Raw genomic sequence first — 23,772 nt, forward strand, 5'->3', positions numbered from 1 at the left:
ATGCGGAAACTCTGCAGGCCAAATGCTACCACCTCTTCTTTCATTTTGAGTAGCGCTTTCTAACAGGTTTATTCTTGGTGTAAAGAGGCAACTGCTGGTCCATGAATATTTGAAAAACTAATATTGGAGCTTCTGTGTTACTCCCACGCACCGTGGTGTACTCTGCAGATGCTCAGAATTTGTGTGTGTATATAACTGCTTTTTTTTTCCTCTTTCTGTTTGGGGTAATTTGGCATATATCTCACAAACATCCATGCTGTTTGGCACATTTTAAATAAGCAATGAGAAGATTTTCCCGATTGCCGTGTTCCCAGTGATGGCAGTGATTGTGTAAATGAGTCTAACCCATGTCAGGATGGCTTTTAAGGCAAGGAAATGGCCGTGTGGATAAGGAGGAGGTAAAATTCCTAATATCATCATAGGATGCTTTGGGTTAGAAGGGATGTTTAAGATCATCTAGTTCCACCTGCCCCCTGCTATAGGCAGGGACACTTCCCACTAAACCAGATTGCTCAAAGCAATTCAAGGGAAACCAAATAATGTTACGCTGGTTTGAATTAGAGCTCCTGTTTGTACTAATGGAGAGGTCTTGTGTTAAGTTGAAAGAGTTTGGGGTCAGATTTTATCAGGGAAAGGGAGAAGTCTGTCTGCATGGTGCATGCAGGTCTACTACAGAAGGACCCAAGCCTGGAATCCACCTTTCTCCCTTCCCAGTGCATCTGGGACAGCGCAAGGTGTTTTAATTCACCAGTTTTACACTAAAAAAAAAAAAAAAAGGAGCAATTCTACCAGGCTACCTAAGGTTCCCTGTCCTCATTTATAGAGCTTTTCCTGCCTGCACTCTGCTGCAGGTCATTAATATTTCAGGTATATTTTCCATTCGGCTACATGCCTGCAGCACACAGCTGATTCTAGCATGAAAAATTCACAGCAAATTACAGCTCTCTGGTGGTTGCTGGGTGATTGGGGGCCCCGCTGTGCTTTGTCTCTTCCACTTGCCCTTTTTGGGTGGTGGGCTCCTGCAGTGTGTTGGGACCTGTACAGGGTTATTTGTGTCATTCATAGGGATTCTCAAAGATGTCTCCTGGCAGAATGATGTTTTAGAGTGGTGATTAGATGAGAAGTTCCTTATAAGCACTAGTGATCCTTATGGTTCACCTCCAACTTGGGATATTCTATGATTCTTGTCACCATAATGTTGAATGAACCAATACAGGAGCTTTTGTGTGAGCTAATCTAAATGCACAAAAAAGAAGAGGGAGAATAGGAAAGGCACAGCCACGTGGCACCAAAGGCTCAGGATGTGGCCCCTGTGGGCTCAACTCAATGTGGTGTTGGGCATCCCCTCTGCAGCCAGCTGAGTTTTGAGAGACAGGAGAGGAAAGGGGAACTGGTGTCCTCATTTCAAACACGTGGAGATAAAGCATGGGGAACTTAAGGCTGGAACGGAGTTTCCAGGTGAGTGAGCTTAACGTACTGGGTATACAGAAGATGCTAAACTCTTCTGAAAAGCCAGCTCTTGACTACAGATGTTAAGTGCCAAGAAATCTGACCACTGGCCTGGTTGTTGGTCCCTTGGCGCTTTCTGAGAGGCGAAGAGGGAGCTGTGCCGTGAGATCTGGCTGTAAACCAGGAGTGGAGGCATTGTATGCAGAAAGTGGAGAGGTGTGGGCTCGTAACAGATGTCTACAGCCAAGTACGTAGGTGCTCGGTTGGCATTTCTGCAGGGGGTAAATCCTATTCATCTGTTTCAGCACCTTGACAGGGGACTGTGTTTTTTCTGTTTTCTTTTCTGTTCAAGTCACCTCATGGGTTTTCTACTGTTACAAAGCCTTTATCGTGGAGCGGGGCTGGGCAGCAGGGCTTTTTGGATGAACTAATTTATAAAACATGTTTAGCAGTTCATTGCAGCGCTTGAACGGGAAGCATTCACTGATGGGATTCGGGGACACGTCTGTGACAGCTGCAAAATCGACACGGAAAATACATTACTCTAGTGCAGCTCAGGACATGAAAAAATAGATTCCGTGTATGGCAGAAGAGAGGGGTTCATTTCTTCCTACATGCGTGAACACACGTAAGAGACCTTTTCTGAGTTGAGAGCACCCAAGCTCTGTCCTTACCTGGACTGAGGCTTCAGTCTTCCACAATGTTTTTTGGCTGTTGAGGAGGGGAAAGTGCTGAAGTCCTGTTGAGTTGTCCTATTCCTTTTATTTATCCTCCTGCTCGGTTCTCTGTGCTCAGAGCTATTTTAGTGGGTATATGGCCAACGTTACCCTCTGGTCCTGGGTATCAGCCTACACCAATCCCATGGAAACTGCTCTCTCCTTTTTAATAGCTCTTGCAGACACATCTATCAATATTTCAGCCTCCGCTTTTTTTTCCCTAGACCTTCAAAAGGCCAGGGCCATGCATTATGCGGAATTATTTATGGATCTAATGTCAGTAACAGCCCATTAATATCGGTGCCACTGTTCTAAAGATGGCTTTAAAGTGATCTGGGAGCCGTGGCAATTGCTGGCGACCCAGCAGACATCCCTGCTCCTTCCCCAGGGACTCCCACTTCCTCGGCACCAGAGGAAGATCAGAAGCATCCAGCAGTGATGTAGTCGGGAAGTTATCAATAAAGTGATAATTAAAGGCTGGAGCTTCTCAGCCTCTGGTAAATAATAGTAAGTAGCTGATGGCTGAGGTTCACATTTGCCAATATTATCAGGCAGTGACAAATGGCACTGTAGCAAAAGGCATTCATTTCCTAGCATTGGAGAGCCATTAGCCCAACTGGGTGGTAGATAGTAGGGTCTGCATTTTCAGGGTCTTTCAGCTAGGAAATTTGCAATGTTTCCATGAATCCCGACTGATTTGCATGTCAGTAGATTCAGCCTGCAGCCTTTTACTCACTTATTAAGATGGTAATGATTGATGCAATGCTATGAGGCTACGGAAGATCTTCTATAAGGAAGCAAAAAAAAAAAAATCAATTAACGTGCTGCCCATGGTGTCACGTTTGCAAGGTTGGGCTGAGGCAATTTATTAGTTGCCTGGTGCCTCTGTGTCTGAAAATGTGAACATGCTCCCATCTCCCCACTCTTCCTGGCAGATGATGTCCTTGCTAATGTCTCCGAATCCATAGCTCAAGGTCAGAGGATGCAGTATATTCAGGATTGATTTGTTTGAGGTGATAGTTGTCATCCGAGAGCCAGCACGAGAAGCTTCATTTCCATGCCCCATTGCCCTCTAATGGCCAGTGCTGCACTTGCACAGCGAAGTGGATGACAAAAAGGGCCAAATAGGGGATGCTGAGGAACGTGGTCTGTTGTGATGGTCCAGTGTGTGCTTATTGCCAGTAGACCCCAGAACTGTTAATAGTGGAGTTTGCTTTGAGGGGTGCAAAGAGTGAAAGGCTGATAGAGGGAAGGAAATGAGGGATGGGAGAGGGTGGTAAACCCAGAGATTGGAGAGAATCAGACAAGAAAGCTTTTGTGTTCCCCGTGGAGATGGAGTGCTTACTTATATAGATGCATACGTACACACACACGTATGTATGCACAGGAAAGGAAAGACATACATTCCATCAGTGCCAGTTTACTGTGCCAAAGATCCCCCTGTATCTTGCTACATGATGCCAGCAGATGGGTTTCCACACGCGTGTATGGCAAACCAAGCTGAGCAAAGGATGCTTAACCAGGAATAAAGGGACAGCTGGACCAACTATTGCAATTGAGTGACAATTCAGGACATCTGGAGTGCTGATGTTGTCTTCAGTTCACTTTCCTCTTGCAGTAGAGTCTTTCTGACAGTAGATGTCACATTTGCACAATGGAACATTGAGCTGCCGTGCAAGATGACAGAACTATTCCCTTTCAGTCCTGGGGATGCTGAGGTCAAGAAAAGCTGTGAATCACAGAATCATTTGAGTTGGAAGGGACTTTTAAAGGCCATCTGGTCCAACTCTGCAATGAACAGGGATACCCACAACTCAGTGAGGTGCTCAGAGCCCTGGGTTGGGGTATCCACTACCTCTCTGGGCAACCTGTGCCAGTGCCTCACTAACCTCATCTTAAAAAGCTTTTTCCTTATATTCAATCTAAATTTCCCCTCGTCTAGCTTGAAACCATTTCCCGTTGTCCTATCATAACCTGCTAAAGAGTCAGTCCCCTTCTCTCTCATAGCCCCCCTTTAGACACTGAAAGCCCAGCTTTACTGGCTAAACAGCAGGATTTTGCAATACTTGATGATCTTTTGGGTCCAAATTAGGAGTTTTGGGGAGCTGGCAGCGTTCTAAATGATCCCATGTGTATTGTATATGAATGATGATTGTTTAACTGGAGGCAGTTCATAGAACTGTAAGATGGCTTGGTTTAGAAGGGAACCCAGAGATCATCTAGTTTTCCGATAGAATACATTTAATATAGAAAACATTTTAAATACATTAATTACAGTTCATAAAAAAAGAAGTTCTAAATCTTTACATGACAGTCAAATATGGGTAGATTAAAATCCATTTCTGGCTAAAATAATGAAACAGTTATCCAAAGTGGAGGAAGCCACATCCTTCCAAAACTACCTCAGTCCTCAAACTGAAGATGGTCATTTCATTATATCTATGTTTTACAGGGCATACAGTAATTGGCAATGTCAAAGCATACCTAGCCTAAAAGAAGAAATTGATTTTTTTTAACATGCATTTCATGCCCTCTGAGGATCAGGTTTATGTTAAAGTCCCAGTCTGTGCTGGTCAGAACCCAGTTGAAAGCGTGCACAATGCTGGCTGGATGCCCCAGATTTTGGTAGTTTGGCAGCTGTGTGCTCTTCTTTAGCCACTATGCCCCAAGGCTGGAAACTGCCTTCATTTGAGGGACAGCGTAATCCATTTGGAAAACCAAAGGACTGCTCTGATTTTGATCCCGCTCCAAACACAAATCCAGTTCAAACTGGAACCTCCATAAAGTCTTGAGTATTTTGTGACTGGGGCAATTTTGTTCCCCCCCCCCTCCCCTTCTTCTTTTTTTTTTAATTCCTTGAAAAACACTTCTGTGTGCTTTAACTTAATATTGATGCCAACCACACAAGTGACACCAGTGCCAATGGTAACAATAGCATCAGTGCCAGCACACTCCTAGCATTATTAACGTCAGTGCCAACAGCATCATGCATGCAGATCTTTGCCAACGGGCCAAGAGTGTCAACAGTGCTGATGTCAGCGGGCCAGAACGAATGAAGAACCCCTCAGTAACAAACCAATGTGCAAAGCCTCATTGCTGCAACGCAGTCCCACAATAACAAACCCATGTGCCCAGCCCAGTTCTCATTAGCAACTTTACAATAACACGCCCCGGTGCGAGAGCGATTAAATGAAAACACCGAGCTGTGTATATCCTGGAAGGGAGAAATATCCAGATATTTCTGGAGCTGAGGGGAGAATAAAATTAACGATTAAAGATTTTGTTGACTGCTTTTCCCAATTTCTCGGTCTAAGCGCGGTGGTGGCAGCTGGAGCTCCATTGGAACTGGCATGGGTTGAGCTCTGGGAGTGCTTGCAGGCAGCAGGAGGTTGAGTTCTGTGTGCTTTGCTTCTGAGCACAACTCCGGTCCTATCTGCTCAACAGAGGAATCCTGTGTAACAGGTAATCTAAGGATTAATGAAAGGATCCGATCCATACGGATCTTTCCAGAATCAACATGCGTCCAGTCTGTGATTTTATTATTCTGAGGTTCCTTCATGCCTTAGGGGCATAAACTCTTCTCCAAAGGGTTGGAAGGATTTTTTTTCTGGGTCCAGAGCTTGCAATGTGCACATGAAGCAGGTGGGCTGGTGCTGGAGAGAGGAGTGGCAGAAACGCAGAGCTGTATCATAGTTTGCAGAATTCATACACAGTGCTTTTCCCTGAACTTTTTGGGTCTGTTTTTGAGAAAAGCAGTGCAGATGCAGCGATCCCAGCGCAGACACTTCTTGTGGAGGCAGCCCAGGAGCTGGGATGTGTCCAGCAGCTCTCATAGCATGCTCCATCCATACCTCAGTGCAAGCAGCAGTTCTGCTTCGTTTCCATCCAGACAGCAGCACGATATCATCACCAAAGAGCTCCTCGCTGTTGGAAAACCAAAGTTTTCCTTTCGAAGCAGCTGTCAGTAAGTCGTTCTGTTTCACATAGATCAGGAAACGTGGAGAATCAGTGGACAAACCAACTGGCCCCTCAGCATTCCAGGAACCTCCGTCAGCCCTCCTGCAGGAGCTTCATACCCTGGGGTTCACGGGAGGTTTCAAAGCCTGCGCGAAAAAAGAATTAAGCAAATCACCATGTCCCATGGCAGTTTCAACAAACTGCAGCCTGAAAGAATCGCTGTTCGTGTTTGAACTCGGGTTACCTTTGGTGGAGGTAGAGGTTTGCCTTTGGGAACTGGGAGACAAGCAGGTTTTTTCTCTGGTGCCTGTAACACAAATGTAGTGTCAGTGTCATTGTGCTTTCCTGTCTGAGCAGCTGCAGAACCTCTCAGCCTTCAGCTGCTGCTGCAGTTATCTCATGTATTTACTACAGCGTTTTCCTAGTGGAAGAGCTGGGGGCAAGTCAGGTTAATCTGTCCACGCACAGTAATAAATACACAGGGGATATAGATATCCTGTTTCAGAAGAGCTCTGGGCTATTCGAGATGCGTAAATTCATCTGTATCAAGTGCCTGGGCTCAAATAGACTGCTAAAGGAGCTGAAGCTGTCACGTGCTCAAGGTGCATGCTGAGGAATGTATCTCTAAAGACAAGGGGATATAAAGGTCTTTATAATCAAGCAGATGCTTTTCTTTTTCCAGTCCTGATCCATCATTTTTTGCACAGGCAATTAGATTGCAAAGTATGGAGGTGGTTTCTACACCCTCACATGAGGTGGGCAGGAGGCTCAAGCTGAGATGTCAAACAGTTGAGGGGGGAATTTTTGTTGAATTAGGATACTTTGGGATTACAAGCGGCAAATACATTCTTCTGATTTCCAAACGTTTTTGAAGAACTCCAATTATTTACGTGCACGTGGATGAAGACCATCTCACAGGTGCCATCCTTTGTGCCTGCCAGATCTGCATGCTGCGGGGAGAGCTGTGAACATCTGTGGTGACATCCCTGGCACAGATGAAGAATATCACATGCAGTGTAGGATTACATGGAAAAAAGACCACTCCTACCCTAAAGAAAATGTAGTTTGATTGATTTGATGGTCAGACTAGGTGATCCTAGTGTTTTTTTTCCAACCTTAACAGCTCTGTGCTTCTATGAACGTCTGTGATTTCTTTAATCACAGTCAGAAACTGAAAATAGTAACTGGCAGCTCTAACTCATCTGCAGCTTAGATGAAAGAGGTGGAAGGTTGCAAGGTTATACTTACAAACATGTCTTGTGTGTGAGAGAAGGCTGGTTTGGTGCAAGGGACAGGAGGTGGGGGACCCTTTGGCCTTATGACGGGCTGTAAAAGAGGACAGTAGAAAACATTGACCCTACGTACATATTTTGTATGTATGAGTTTGTATCTTCGATGGGAATGTGGGGGCTTGTGTTTTGTACAGGAAGTTCATCAATAGAAGTAAATGGATGCGTTCACTTCAGAATTAGATCAGGGATGCTTGGCCATGTGAACATACAGGGCTTTATCTGGACCGCAGTGATTTCTCAGCCTTTGGGATCAGATTGGGATTGCAGGTCTCCACTTTCACATTGGCCCAGGCTGTCCAGGGAGCTGAGGGAGTCACCATCCCTGGAGATGTTCAAGAACCATGGAGATGTGGCACTGAGGGACATGGTGAAGATGGGTTCAGGTTGGACTTGGTGTTCTCGGAGATCTTTTCCAACCTTTTTGATTCTATGTGATCTCACGTGTGCTGTGTTCCCCAACCCCAACATGAAAAAAACCAAGAAAATCTCTAGAATCACTTACGCTCCGAAGCTGTGGTTTGTTCTCCTGTAGTGGAGGTACAGGAAGGAGAAGCTTCTTATCATTAATCTGAAACAAGGAACAGTTAAGTCAGATGGAGATCTTATCTTGTGCATTGTCTTTGCACCCTTTACTGCAGGCAGATCAGTCAAGGGCTGACTTAGTGCCATGTTCTTTACTTGCTCCCTCCCCATGCTAGGGTTCACAGCACGCTCCTCTCAGTGCTATGCAAGCACTTTAAAGCCCTCCTGCAAATGTAGCACAATTCAGCCCCTCATTTCAATCTCGGGGAGGCTGTAGAGACCCAGCACTGCTTTGCTCTTACCTTCTGTGTAGGTACTGCAAAGCCAGGGTGCTCTCTTTGTCTTTGTTCTTGGTCCACAAAGACTTGATTGGTGGCTCCAGGTCCCCTTCTCGTACGGCTGCTATGTGAAGATTACATATAACCGTAAATATTACTCCGATTGAGGTTTAAAACAAACTGAAGTTGAATGCCTGCCTTAATCCCATTGGTTTATTATAAAGCCCAGGGAGGTGGTGGAGTCACTGTCCCTGGAGGTGTTCAAGAAACATGGAGATGTGGCACTGAGCGACATGGTCAGTGGGCATGGTGGGGTTGGGTGGGGGTTGGACTTGGGACTGTAGAGGTCTTTTCCAACCTTCATGATTCTATGAAAGCTTTGTCTTTTCTTTCCTCCCACCCACCTCCCTTTTTTGATTACTGTAGGATTAATCTTGAGCACTACAGTTTTAAGTCTTCAGTCCTCTCCTGGCTTCAGTAAAGCTCATGGACCAACTTCCTCGCTTCTCCAGAGTTCCCTTCACCTTCTTTGAAAACCCCAGCTTAAATTGCTTGAGTTTAGTTACCCTTTTCTCAACAGAGTAAATACTTTACCTCTTCTTGAATACTCGGAAGCGGAAAAGCAATACTGCTGCAATTACGATCACAGTGAGGACAACCAGCACACCAGCAACAATAGCAAAACCTGTCAGGAAGACAGAACACAAGTTGCTATTTCTGAAAAGATGCACACGTAATGAGCAGATGCCCATCCATTGGCAGAATATCTGATGTCTAGACCCTCCATCTGTGCTCAGAGATCACTGCTCTGTAGTTTCTCTCCTCTTTCTCAGAGGGTATTACCCAAAACTGGGCACAGCCTTTTGGCATAGCGTACAAGTGAGGCTTCGCAGTTGTAGAAATTAAAATTACTTGCTCTAATCATTCGCACAATCTGCAATTACTCAAAGATGCACAGAAGTCAGAGCCCTAGATAGGCAGTTTTGCAAGTTAGGGCTGTTTCACTGGAGCTAAAGGCCTCATTTCGGTTGGTTGATGGCAGTGTACTCCATGTGTGGCCATGCAGTACTTACTGGTGACTGCTGACGAGCTGTCACAGTTCGGTGGTGCCCATCCTTCTTCACACTGGCATTGCAACTCGTGGTCACAAACCTAGGGAAGCACAGAGCCAGGAATAGCTTCAGGATGGATGTATGAGTGCAAATAATGTAGAAACATTTCAGAAGCTGTGGAGCAGGGTGCTGGAAACCCATCTCATTTCACATGGACTGAAATTTAGCACTGGCTATAGCAGTTTTGTATAGAATGAGTGAAAGATTAGCTGTGATATTGCACTGGAGGTGGGGCTAGACACAGAATCTGTGTCCATCTCCTTAAAAATATGGATACCATATCAAGTAAGATTTGGTTTCCTAGAAGTACAGGAAGTTCTGACTTCACAACTTTAGCAAATTCCTGCCCCTATGACTTAAATACAATCAGCAACAGTGTCTGTAGTTGGCATGCATTGTTTTTTCTTAAGTTAATAGCTTCAAATGCTGATATCTTACAGCGTGTCCAGGACACTTGGCAGAGCAGTCGCTTGATCTAAAGACATCTTCAGCGTAGACACATTCTCCATTGCTGCATACCTGCAATGTGCAAGGCCAACGTCACAAAAGAGATTTACAGCTTTCAGAACATGCAGAGCTTGCACAACTATTGTGTAAAGTGATGAAGAGTGAAAGGAGGCACAGAAAAGCATGCAAATCACTTAGACCCGATGGAGGTTAGGCCTACCTCAGGAGTTTGAGGTGTGGATATAATTCTTAATTTGACCTTTGGATATTTTATAGCAAAATGTAGGGACAGAGATGTAGAGATATCACTGGCTGCCAATCATTTGCAATTCTTCATTTTTTTTTTCCCTAGAAACCCTCTTTCAGGTAGAAATATGGCAAAGAATTTGGACGTAGTACCCAGTGATGCCTAACACATTCATTATAGAAACTATGAAAAATAATATATGTCCAATCTTTGTACTGGAAGGTTTAAAGGTATATTTCTTCTGCCACGTAAGTTCTTGTCTGTGAAAAATGAGTAAAATGGCAATGAAACGTGAGGAGCTCAGAAGGACAGCAGCTCCTGCTTGCTTTGCTCCTCATTTGTGCTAGACATAGGGCAGAAGGTACAGCAAATCAGATCAGTGGAAGTTCAATGTCCACTTCAGTCTTCCCTGTCTAAAGTCCTTTTTGTTTGGCAAAAGAGGTAATGATGTAACCAAGACTGAAAGAGGGAAGAAATAGGGAGAGAAGTTGTTTTTTTTTTTTCTCTACTAACCATGCCATCCCCACACTTGGTTCCATTGAGGATCATCCCTAAATCTGCGTCTCCATTCCTAGGAAAGCTTGCTTTGCAGGACTCGAAGGTCACCAGGCTGCCATAGGTGGGCATCTCCCGCCCCCCAGAGCAGAACAACTTCCCACACATGATATCTCTGGAAGGAAAACAAGAGTCACTAGAACAATGCACAGCAAAGCTATCCAAGCTGCTCTGTTCTCCAGCCTGAATTTCCATGGCTGTATGTGAACTCCATAGAAATAACTGCAGGTATGTTTTGCTTTGTGGTGTTTTTAGATCGCTTTCCGAGTGGCAAGTTCTCACCTCCTCCGGAGTTCATTAGAAAACCCATAATAATTTGCAGCACTGAGCGTTTAGCTGAGCTACCCTCAACTTTGGAGGTTCACCAGAAGTTCAGCTTTCCTATTCAAAATCCCTTCCTTGCCCTTAGCTGCATTACACACACAAGCACACGTATGCAAGCAGACTGATCTTGAGACAATTTGCATTGCTGCTCTCCCTGGACAGGAGTACTCTGGAAATTAGTTTTCTTAGAAGTGTATTTACTTCAATATTCAAACCGAATAAGAAATAAAAGACTTGGAGGCTTATCTGCCACTACAATAGCTCATTCTTCTCTTCCATCTCTTAATTTGAATGGGAATGATCTCTCTTCCCAAATTCAGGCAAGTTCTGTAACAGTGCTTACTTCTTTTTACACGGGACGTGACTGCCTCTTTCTTTTCTGCAGTATCCATAATACAACCCCTTCTCATTCATCCGGTAACAGGACGCTGCCCCTTCAGTAGCCTCTGTGAAAGGGGAAAACAAGAAATGCAATAACACAAAGAGCTTAGGAGAGAAACTAGGATTAGTTTAGGTTTTCTGCCTGTGAAGTCCGTTACTATTGCATTTCCTTCATCTATTTAGGAAATGGACTTTCTCAGTGAAGTTACCCATGAGCCTAAATGACTCCCCAGCACTTTATACATTAATCCTGCAGTGCTAATGTGTACATTCAGCAGCATCTGTCCTGTGTGTTCTCTGTCCAGCACAAACCTTGCTTAAGGGAAGGGGCACAGTCAGGACTAGGAGGATGGTAAGCCACCACACACCTTCAGAACCACGCAGACATGCCAAATTTGGACATTAATTTGAAACACAGGCACTTCCTCATTCTGTCCTCCAAATATCAGCTTCGTTTCAAAGTTATCTTAAAAGCATTGTGCGAAAGAGGAACCACACTACCACTTCACATTTCCCTAGAGGTATATTGTGTTGCGTGCTGTGCACTTCAGCTCAAGTGCTAATAATAATTTACAGTGGAAATATAAAATCAATAAGCTACGCTACGAGCTAGAACTCTGTTATCTTGTCATGCTGATTTCTAAAAGGCCTGCGGTGGCTTGCTAGTAGACAAAGCTCTTTCCCTCTGTATTGACAACCTTATCTTTCCAGTGGCAGCTTGTACTCACGTGGTCCAAAAGCAGCTCTGCACTGGCTTTCTCGTGTGGGACAGTTTCCCATGTAGCAAAAGCCTTCACCGTTGTTGCAAGGATGTCCATTCATACGGAATCGATCCGATGGGCAATTCCCAGAGTAACCAGTGCACATCTCAGGCAGGTCACAGTCATCCTTGGCTTCCCGGCACACAGCTCCTGCTCTTTTGTACTGAATTGGAAGAAAGCAATGCTTCACTTGACATACCAATTACAATGCTACGCCAGTAGTTACATGTACCAAGGACTGATTCTCTTGTAAAATGTATTTCTGCTTTCTCAAAGGCAGAAAGCCTCAACAAGCGTGATAGAAGCTGGAGATGTGGTCTTACCTGGCAGTCCTCGCAGCACTCTCCATGTGCACACATGGAGCCAGCTGTCAGCTTGCATGTCTCCGGGTCACAGCAGGCGTTTGTGCACTCCTGGGATAGAACAGACTGTCAGGGCTCTGTGCAGTGCTCCAAACTTTGGTCCCTCTGCACTGCATTCCCAGCGAACCACTGCTTACTGGGGGAGGGAAGGGTATCTGGGATCTGACTTCGCTTCTATGAAAACCATTGTCACTAGAACCCAATGCATATAAAGATCTCCAGATGTGGTCATCAAAGTGCTGACCATAGCATATAGGGAACTGACTTATTTCCTCCCTGACACTTTCGTATCTGTGTCTCTTCCTCATTCTCAGTTCCTCCATCGATACAACACCATATGATATGCTCTCATCTTCCCCGCTGCTTTGTGTGCACTTTGTACTGATATCTAGATTGCAGACCAGTGGTTTGATGACTGCAGTTTCTATGGAAGTATTTGAGCCAGATTTAAACTGATTGCCTCAGAAACCAGCCTGAAAACTAGTTCCCTCTTCCAAGTATTATTTTATCCCCAGTTGGGCAGATACCTCTGAAGTACCACAGTCGCATTCCTCTCCTTTTTCCACAAAGCCATTGCCACAGGATGAAGGTGCTATGATGGCATTTATATCTGGGATGTTAGTTAGGCATTTTGGCATGTCATTCAACATGTATTTCTCGAAATCTTGGAGGCTGCAGGAGCTGAATTTCTTAGGGATGATAGAACTGCTTTGAGAAAGCAAGAGGACTTGCATTAGGGTTGTTGTAGACAAGGAGAAGCAATAGCTCACTTGATAAGTGCAAAGTAAAGGTTATTACAAAATAACTAAAGATTGTGCTTTTGGGGTTATTCATCTAGAAATAGTAGCTTAGAAGAGCCTGAAATTGGAAGTGGGATGCTCACTGCTCTCTGGAATTTCTTTAATTTACATTTTTTTTTTTGTATGATTTGAATGGGATAATCTTCAAGGACAAAAATAATCAGAGAATCATCAAGGTTAGAAAGACGACTAAGATCATCAAGTCCAACCATCAGTGCTTCAGTACCATGCCCACTAAATATAAACAATGTCTATAATGATCTATTTTGGAAACTGGCAGCTTATACAGATCCCTTCATTCTCAGTCCCAGTGTGTTAATGCGCTCACCCTTTTTCCTAGACTCTTACCTAACAGTATCTGTCATGACACAAACTTGAGAGTGACACGTGCAGTCTTTGGTGTCATGACTCATGCCAAGGTTGTGTCCCATCTCATGTGCCATGGTAGCTCCAACTGCAATCTCATTTCTGCTATGATCCTGTAGAAATAAGGACAACCTATTACTTCTATGAGCATTGTAGAGCACATAGGCTGAGAAACAGAGCAGTTCTTCATGTGACTGTATCCTTGTCATACATAATCTGATAGTGTTGGTCAATCCATGCATGCATCTATTCCACAACTCCCCACTCAAAACAGGAACCTTAAATTGGACACATGAAATCACTTATTTTTCTCTTCTGACTCTGTAGTGCTCCAAATAAATATGTCTCAGTTTGATGTTGGCGTTTAGGTAACACAAATACCACACTTCATGTGCGTTTTTATTACCCTCTGCACTTCATTCAAAGTGAAGTCTGTGACTGAGACTTCTACAGCCTAATAAAACAACAATACGAACCAGACAAAGAACTGGAAATGTTGTAAACCTAATAATTTTCATTAATAGAATCATAGTCATTAAGAAGGAGAAGACTGCTAAGAGCAACAAGTCCAGCCATCAGCCTATCCCCACCATGCCTGTAGAATCATTAAAGTTGGAAAAGACCACTGGTCTTCTCAACCCAAATGTTCTTTGCTGGTTGAGTGAGAAGCAGAAAAGCTTTTAAAAATGAGATAAACAAGAATAAATCAGACCTGGATAATACCTGCGGAATATACATCACTGCATATGGATTTTATAAAAGCTAATCCAATCGTTGTTCCCTGCAAGTCGTGGCCTCTGTAAGGAAGAACAAAGAGCAAAACGCAGTGATGTTACCACGAAGCAAATCTGAACTCAGCTTTTTTCTTTACTAACCAAGCAGAATCTCAAAGTATCTCTTTTCATTTCCAGCTCTGATTTTCATCCTTGATTTAATACACTGTTTGAAGATCAGTGCAAATCAGAAAACAACTAAATACACTTTATTTTTAAATTTTTACTTAAATTATATTGCTGTTCATGAGACCTGAGCAGCTGGTTTGGTGCAAATTGCTTGTTGAAGTGCTTGAATGAGTCAGAACCAATGAATGTGAGCCAGAATATCAAAGTAAATGCTGGTTGGGTTTGGTGATCTGCATTTCCCAGGCTTTAAGCTTCATGCCATGGCTCCTTGTGTTGTTAGACTACACTGCAGTCTTTGGGGACACTCAACTGCTTTGTGACCAGAGCAGGAAAAGCAATGATACGTACGTAATTAGCTGAGCATTATCGTTTCTTTTCCTCTTTAATAAATCTGAGTTCCGCCACTTTGAGAAGTTGTCCAGGGTCGATCCTGCAATAGGACTCAAGGAGCATTTATCCTTGTCCGTCCAGATTTCGAGGCCAATTAGAGCCACGTAAATATTGATGGCCTTATAAACCTGCAGCAGAGAAACAGTTTTGCTGTAAAACAAAGTACTTCATGAAGACTTCTGGAACAGACATTTATCTGCCTAATTGGTTCACTTTTGTCAGTTCAGTATGGTCCAGTCCAAGCTTGATTTGAGAAGTTGCAACAAAACAAAAAACAAAACTTGAAATCTGATTGCCCCCCACCCATATACCAACCATAAAAATAGGTTTAAAGTACTTGGAAAATCCAAATTTTGGAGGAAATGTAAACTGTGAAAGAATGAAGAATCAGTTCTTTCTTTTTAGAGGATTTCAAACCCTGACTTTAAGAGATATTAAGAAAACAAGGTATTAGTCTTCCTTATACACTAATTATACTTATAAAAACTTCCTGCCTGATGGCAAACAGCAGGATGACACGGGCAGGTTTGCTTTAAAAATGACAGTACAGTTTTCATGCTTTTCTACATGTTCTAGTAACTATATATAAAGTTTGCAAATGAAAAAGTGTAAATCACTTCTATTTAATTTTTGCTCTATTTCCTCTTACCGTGTTGATGAAGTTGACTATTCCAAATATCCTTTCTCTTACAGTCTTAATGTCTTTGTTGTACTTCTTGTACTGAAAAATCAAATACATGGTGTCAGGAACGAGAGAGGAAAAAAAAAAAAGTGATTTGTCAGAAGAGAAATATCCTACTGAAGACTGCATTGTAGGTGACACCATACCTGGTCAGACTTTATCTGTTCTATTTATTGTTTTATCAGACCATGTAGTGCAAAGCCTGAAGGAATTGGGCTGCAGCTGGGACTGCTTGTGGTCCCAGTGCTGTAGTTGCGGTAGGAGCCCAGAATGAACAGCACTGACCTCAGTCTCATGAGAAGAATTTAATTCAGTACTCACCATAGTATTGTCTGCAACTACGTAAACTTCCAGGTATTTTTTTGCCTTTAGATACGCCTTCATCTAGAGAGAAGATAAATATTGGTGACTTTTAAGGCTTGTTGCAGTCTCAGTCTTAGCAATTTCCCCCCCAGTGTATTCATTATTGGGGTCTTCCTCTTGATAAGTAATTTAGAATGGGACCGTCTCATTTTAAAATGATGAAAGGTAAGACCAGATATCAAGCATTTAGATGGTTAAAAATGCAGGTGGGCACATGCAGGAGGGCTTAACTCAGATGGCAGCTCCAAACACTCCGATCTGAGATCTTGCACTGGTTGTTTTAGGTTTGGTTACGCTCCACTGCTTGCAATTGCTTCTCTCCTGGAGGTGCCAGAAGACAGTGGGACTTTGGCCACTCACCCACTTCTGCTGCAGCCTCAGCTTCTTTTCTGCTCTGTACTTACTTCTGGGCTGTTGCTGGATTTGAAGATGTTATTGATGGGATTGCTTGCGTTCACTTCCCAGCTGCTATTGATTACTCCACAGGTTTTGATGGACTTATCTTCCACGAACTCGTAGACCGCGTGTTTGTCTCTGTCCGACGTTCCCAAGGGTTCAATAAGGTACTTCTGCCCACGGGTCTCAAAATACCCACTGTGAAAATGTTCTTTATGTTAGGCTTTTGAATCCATGGGACTGAGACAGCAACACTCTCTCTAATAGCATTTAGACAATGCGTAGGGACTATTGCACACCCCGGTGCAATCATAGAATTATTACGGTTGGAAAAGACCTCTAAGATCATCAAATCCGACCATCAACCCATCACCACCATGCCCACAATGGAGCATGGTTTGGCAGCATGCAGGCAGGAATCAAAGCTGCTGTGTTGGGGATGGTCTTTAAGGTCCCTTCCAACCCAAGCCATTTTATGAGTGCATTTTATGAATGGGAAGCTCTGGCTCCTCGGGTGAGGTCTCTTGAGTAGGTGACTGTCAGTCAAAAGGAAACTGGATTAAGAATGAATTTGTTTTGCATTTGGGAGCTTTATGCTTGAAAACTGAATTTCAGCTTTAGTGGGGAGTTCAGAGAGATACTTCATCATTAATTCAGTTCTGTCTTCTCATAAGCATACAAGAATAAAAGATAGCACCCATTTATTTACAACCTGATTCTATTTGAATTGAGAAACTTATCCTCATGCATGTTCTGGTATCAGTACCATTCAGAAAGTGAACCTCCACGTTACCTTAAGCCTTTGCAGGCACTGATACTTGCTACCGAGTCAGCCTCATCCTGAACGTAACCTTCATAGTAGCAGTGATCCTGTTTAGAAATAGAAAAATACCTCGTCAGATTGATTGCAGGAGACAAAGGGACCCCAGTTAGAATGCTACAATCAGCCACGCTATCTGAGGAGGTCTCCCACTGAAGGAGACTCTTAAAATGAAAAATGCTGGTGACCATTTCTGTGTTTGCTACAGTGCCGTTATTGTTATCCTTCAATACACAGCGATGGTGGTAAATCCAGTCACTGTGGGCTCTGGTTCATATAGAATATTACACGGAAATAAGAATATTTGCGGCTCAAAATGAAGCACAAACTGATGGACTCTGATAAATTAGGTCCATACTGAATTACTTTTGCAGCCAGAAATCAGGGAAACACCTGCTAATATTAACAATTAAATGCTTTAGCTTCCATGAGATTAAAATTACATGTATGTTGTTAATACACATGATTAAGAAGAAACAGTTCATGACTTAGCTGACTAAGGGATCTAAGTTCTGTGTCCAAGTAGACTTCAGAGTCATGAAGGCACTGTGGAAAGTTTTACCCTTAGCATTTTCCTTGGGACAGTTCTTCATAGAATCACGAAGGTTGGAAAAGACCACCAAGATCCTCTGGTCCAATCATCAACCCTCGTCATGTGCTACTCAAGCCTTTATGCGCTCTGCTTTCTCTTTTCACATGGTTATTTGGTTTCACTTCCCCACTTTATTATTTTCCTTCTGTCACATCACATAAAAAATAACCACTGACAAAATAAGAATTGCTGTAGACGGAAGGCAAGGTGCTATCTATCTTTTCAGGACAGCAAAGAAACAATATAGGGCAGCATGCTGCCCAGGTAGGTCTGTTTGGGATGACCTGTAACCGGGTATAGGTGCTAATTGCTTTCCATAGGATCCATTCAGGGATTTATGTGTATTTATTTCAGCTCCTTTTGCTGCTAATCACCCCATGAAAAATTAATATTAGGCTTTGTATTCTAAATTGCATGTATTAAAACAAGTAGTGTGACGCTGGACAAAAAGCTTCAGCTGAGAGCTTTGCTGGGGATAAAACCAGAGGGCAGACAGTTAATTAAAAAAATAACTAAAGTGTAAAAGCCATTTCCTTTGAGTCTGAATAAGCGATTGGTCATGGCTCAGAGAAACCACCTGCAGTAACCTGCAGTGCATTGCTCTGAGCGTGGGCGATAAGGTGAGCAGAGGAAATCTGCGCTTATCTGAATCCGTGATCTCACTGAGATAAGATGTAAAAGCAAGGCACCGAGCACAGAATGAGCAAAGTCAGGCGGGCAGGGGAGGGTTTGCTCTGTCCTCCCTCCACTCCCTGTCCTGACAAAGAGAGAAACTCAGCTCACATATGTGTTCATCAGCTGAGAGGTGAAAAGCAGGCAAAGGCAAGCCCAGGCTGATTTGTGTTACTCGTTCGTGCCCCCGTGTATCTCATACAGTCCTCAGTACGGGGGAAATAAACCTTTTTTCTTACTACCTTGATTTGAGGACTCGTGGTTATCTGCTGCCCATCATCTGAATACACTGTTTCAGTATAGTCCCCAGTTAACAGATGCCTGCAAAGATTAAAGAACAGTTATTATTCAAATAATCGTAGTCATCTAGAAATGAGACGATTGTGTAACAAGTGAAGCATTTAAGGAATTCAGATGATTACTCAGGTTATGATTAGTATCAGACAAGGGAAGAAAAGCACCTGGGTGGGGAATTCTGCCTGTGTGTAATTCTTACTCAAAAGGACATTTCTAAAATAAGAAATCAATTAATGTCTACTTATTTCAGTGGTATAAAGTAATCTCCTGGTAGATCTGAAAGTAAATATATGACGATATATGTGGCATTGATTCTATTTTGGCCTCCCTTTTGCGTAGACATTTCCACCACTCCGCAGTTGTGCTCTCTTCCCAGCTCACCCCCCTGGTTATAATGGTGAAGATATGGGTCAATGGGAAAGCTGTCTCGTCTCCTCCTACGTGCACGTAGCTACGTATGCACACAGAGACACATTATAGTGTGTAGTTATCATGAACTGATTATAGTACCACTGTATTTACACAGCTATTAGGAAAAGTGCCTATTAAAGCAGACTCGTTTGATACCGCGTTAAATGTTGTGGTGCAGCCAGCAGGCAGAAAATTATAACTGGTTTTGTGTATTATACTACAAGAAGTTCAGCAGAAGTAGTGCTCAGTAGCCTTGTCTGAGGACTGCTGTATTCCTTATTATTATTTTTCCATTTTTGGAAGAGCTGATAGAGCTAATACAGCCCCATTTTCTGTGGATTTTCCTCTTGTTCTTCTCTGTAGCTTCTACCAACACAGAACAAATAAATATAACCCAGAGACTACCCACAGAGAAGAAAATGTCTGAAATGTAATGAAGATATTATGCCTTCTGTCAATTTAGCCATCTTGGGAATAAACAGGAGAACAGTCCTAGAATTCTAGAGTCATGGAATCATTATAGTTGGAAAAAACCACTAAGATCAGCAAGTCCAACCCCAACCCACCCCCACCATGCCCATAGAATCATGGAATCATTAAGGTTGGGGAAGACCTCTAAGGTCATCAAGTCCAACCATCCACCCATCCCCACCATGCCCACTAAACCATGTCTAAATCAGCAGTACAGGCAAGTCATTCTATCACAGTAACGAGCATACATAGTTATTTCACACTACCAGAACAGTGACACAGTGCTTTCTCTCCTCTCAAATGTGTTGAAACCAAAATACCTTCATCTTACAGGAGCTTAAGTCCTGTTGCTTTTATCCTGCATGCCTTACAGAGCCACTTACAGTGAGGAATAACGTTTAAGGGAAAGGTTGAACTGAACGTACTTATTTTTCTGTAGGTGCAATATGACTTCCTCTCCGTTGGCTTTGATTCCATACTCCATTGTATCGTCATATTTTGTCTGTAAACAGATTTAAGTGTTAGAATATGGACTCCTATAATTTCTGGCCTCACCGGGAGCTGGATGGCTGTTGAGTTGCCAGCTGCATTCTTTTCCTTCTCTTTCCACCAAAAATAAGCACCCTGGCAGTTATAGAATAAGCAGAAGGTTGTTTTCTTTCATATTTTTCAGTTAGAGGACCAAATCTAACTTTGCAAATGCAGTTCCACAATCACAAGCACATATTCTGCGTATTAAGAAAAGTGCTGAAGTAGATGTTTAAATTCAGCTGTTTTCATAACTCTCTCGAGTATGGAAATGCTTAGTTTTAAGCATTTAATTTCATATACTTCAGACCAAGGCGGTCATAGGTTATTCAAAATCTGACCAATATCAAAACCTACACCTTTGCAGAGATACAAGTTCAGAAGGAGATGCTCTCATTGCATGCAGGTACCTCACTGCCCTTCTTCACCTAATGAGGGATCACTCTTCCAGATTTTCCTCTTTCCTTTTGCAAGATCCTACGTCTTGCTCCCAGTTCTCTTACTCTTGAAAACCAAGGGTACTCAGACTCCAGCAAACTCTCCCCATCTCCCAGCAATAGAAAAAAAAAAAGCAAAAGTTCTCAATTTTAATACCTCTCCTTTGCTTCTTTCTACATCTCTTTTATGTACTGTGTGCAATTTCCGTGGATAAACTATTTCATATTGCTCAACTCCAGGTAATTTCTTTCTTGCGCTTCCTAGGGAGAAACAGATGTATATTCATGAAAGCACAGCATTAACTTATTAAACACCATATTTCATGTCTGCCAAGACCGATTCTTTTGGGCTGTATAGCCACTCATTTCTGATCTGTTTTCTGCTGTGGCACATGCTCATCTGTTCTTAAGCAGTCCCCCCGTGGTGTTTGTTACAGTCTGGGTTTCAGCTGAGTTGCCATCCCTAGCAGTTTATAGAATGGAATCACTGAGGTTGGAAAAGACCTTAAGATCTCCAAGTCCAACCACAACCCATCCCCACTGTGCCCTCTAACCAAGTCCCTCAGTGCCACATCTCTGCAGTTCTTGAACACCTCCAGGGATGGTGACTCCACCATGTCCCTAGGCAACCCTTAAATGAGGTCTGAGGATCTGGGGTGGATCCTGGCTCCAGCCCTTCTAGTCACTGAGGTGCATTGCATGCACCTGAGCTCCCCTGGGTTGGCCCTGCCTTCCCACCAGGTGCTCAATCACTGCTTCAGGCCCTGACTTATCATTTCTGCTACACTGGCACACAAGTTAAGACCGCCTCTATGTAAGCAAATAAACTCACACAGTTCCCCACAGGTCTGGAAGAAGCCTAGGTTTCTCCTTTAGAAAGCTTTCAGGCTAATGTTCTTGCTTAAATACTGCCCAACAGTACTTCAATAGACACAGTGCTGATGAACACTGTTTCATTCTGTTGTGTGCTTCCAGGCATGAGTGAGTAAGGACAAAAAGTTAATCTGCGGCATGATTTGCAGGGGTGGTCAGCGCACATTGCATCATTTGAAGTTAATGATAGCAGCTGGCATACAGCACTTAGGGAAAACAGGGCCCTACAAGGGATGTGTTGCTTTCCAACAAGGCAATGGGAGGTCTGTTTGCTCCATGAACTCTTTAATCTCCGACGAAAGGTCACTTCACCTGAATGGAGCATTCTTGAATGCTCAAGCACAAGAGTTTGCATTTAAAACAACACTAACAAAGAGAGAGTGAAACTCCTGTTTTAATTATCTGCCTCCAGGCCAAAGTTTTACAACAGCGGGGCATCCAATTACTGTAATTTTCTTTAATCTTTAATCTCTGCAACAACAGAGCACATCCTCATGCAAATTGTTCCAGTAAAATAGATAGGTTTATTCTTCATAACTCCTTTATTTGATTCAGCCCTTTCAAAAAGTAATTGCAGAATAAACTTGGCTGTATCTGAACAAAGCTATGTGCTGTAGAGGACGCCGTGGTATAAAGGTAATAAACTCATGAGCTTGAAGTATATTCTCATCCAGTGATCAAAGTAGTATTGTAGGCCTCTCAGAACTGAGTCCTGTGCTCCGATTTTATCTGCCTGCTCTCTGATGGAGACTCTTTACAGGACAGTCTGTAGCCTAGGCAGCTCATGCCCAGGCTGAATCTGAGTAAGGGCCCAGAACTAAACTTCTCTTTCTCCTGCAGAGGGATGCAAGTAGCGTTTTAAAGCTAACGAGTCAGTTTTGTTCTGGAACAAATAGTTTCTTAGAGGCATTATTTTAATCAGCTCACTATGTTGTCTTTGGTTTCATCCATTGTCCTTAGTCAGTAGCCTTAAGAAAGAAGGAAATTCCTTGGGCTTTCTATAATAGCTAGAAAAATTGCTAATAAAGAACAAATAATTAAGCAATTTTCCAAGAGCCTAACCCAAGACGACATGTCATTAGTGAGGTTTTCATCGGTAATGAAGATTTACTTTTGTCGAGGAACAAACCATTCACACCTAAAGCATTAGTATTGTACATGTTTTCAGATATCCTCTGCAAGCAGTGCAATCAGAAAGACACTTGCCAGAAAACAAAATTGCATGTCTAATTATGTGTACAAAACCTGCGCACGCTTGTGCGTGCCAAGCTCTGAAAGGATCTGTTCCCCACTGACATGAACTGAATGAAACAATTCTCCTGGAAAAAAAAATGCGCGGTGCATTAAGGTTAAGCCACATGAACTTCTCAACTCGTAACCTGCAGTAAGGCACAGGTAGTAAAGGTGGTAACTATTTTAGTTCAGGGAATAGAATCAACTGAATTCAAATACAGGTCTTTTCTTCTGTGGCCAAAATGCTGTCATGTAGTACTTTGTCCCAGTTGGATTAATTCTGTGATTGCTTACAGAGGAAGTGCTTTCTTAATTGGCTCACAAAACTGACCTGTTCGTGGTCTCTAGCCAATCTATGGCGAGTTTTCACACGAGTCAATATTTCCCTAACTAGATAATGGCTTGGAATGGAAAGAGAAAAGGAAGCAAACTCTTAACTTCAGTAATACCATTTTCTTCATTGGCTTTAATTCAGTGTTCTTTGGTATTATCCACGAGTTAATAATTAAAAATTCATAAAGGCTATACAAAGTTATCTAAGCTTATCTGTAGCAACCACTGAAAAAGGATTAAGAAGGGAAGAGAAGGAAGGGAAAAAAGACGTACCTTGTGGGAGAGAACATAGCAAAGCAACGAAAATGGGAATGACATTATTCATCTCGGTTGCAGTTGTCTGGCAGTGGATTCCTTGCTCTAGGAAAGCTGAGTTGCCGTCTCCGTGCTTTGAGCAGTTCCGTCTTGTGCAGTGAGTGAGAGAGAGTGAGTCGTTCTGCTTATTCTTGTTCCTATATGAGGAAGTGTTTACTAAAGGTGTTGCACAATTTTCAAGTCACAGAGAGTTACAGCAAGCGGAAGTTCCTGCTGCACGGTTAAGATCACACGAGTTGTGATGGATTACTTCTTATTTATAAGTTCCCTGAAACGGCTCATCCGAATGGAAGATGAGAGATGGGAGTTGTGCTCGCCTTGCCTTTTTATAGTCTGGATGGTGAAAAGCTACAATAGAAGCAACCACTCTCAATACAGGACATTGTGTGGCATGTCACCCTGTGAGTGATTATCGTTTTTTCAGCTCACTACTCAGGGACAGAACCTGGCAAGCAGAGGGCACTGCTGGTGGCTCAGGGAATGGGAAG

General features: G+C 43.0%; 1 protein-coding gene across 3 annotated transcripts; it reads right to left on the reverse strand.

Annotated features, from left to right (window-relative positions):
- ADAM28 (ADAM metallopeptidase domain 28) lies at positions 4,395 to 23,597 on the reverse strand. Of its 3 annotated transcripts, none has more exons than XM_021374999.1 (24): positions 23,243 to 23,597; positions 20,688 to 20,791; positions 19,991 to 20,067; positions 18,629 to 18,707; positions 17,096 to 17,172; positions 16,311 to 16,500; positions 15,865 to 15,927; positions 15,511 to 15,582; positions 14,820 to 14,989; positions 14,282 to 14,366; positions 13,552 to 13,682; positions 12,931 to 13,111; positions 12,365 to 12,454; positions 12,009 to 12,204; positions 11,243 to 11,345; positions 10,534 to 10,690; positions 9,765 to 9,845; positions 9,288 to 9,366; positions 8,809 to 8,899; positions 8,239 to 8,335; positions 7,917 to 7,982; positions 7,371 to 7,448; positions 6,367 to 6,429; positions 4,395 to 6,268 (listed from the first exon to the last, which is right to left on the reverse strand). In XM_021374999.1, exons 1-24 carry the CDS (start codon positions 23,292 to 23,294, stop codon positions 6,236 to 6,238), a joined length of 2,415 nt encoding a protein of 804 aa, XP_021230674.1. In that variant the 5' UTR covers positions 23,295 to 23,597; the 3' UTR covers positions 4,395 to 6,235. The 3 variants fall into 3 exon arrangements, with proteins under 3 accessions (XP_021230674.1, XP_021230672.1, XP_021230673.1); XM_021374997.1 differs by having other exon boundaries at positions 8,239 to 8,338; positions 23,243 to 23,595; XM_021374998.1 differs by having other exon boundaries at positions 8,239 to 8,338; positions 12,931 to 13,108; positions 23,243 to 23,594.

This window comes from Numida meleagris, chromosome 21 (genome assembly GCF_002078875.1).
Source record: "Numida meleagris isolate 19003 breed g44 Domestic line chromosome 21, NumMel1.0, whole genome shotgun sequence".
NCBI classification, from domain to species: Eukaryota; Metazoa; Chordata; class Aves; order Galliformes; family Numididae; genus Numida; species Numida meleagris.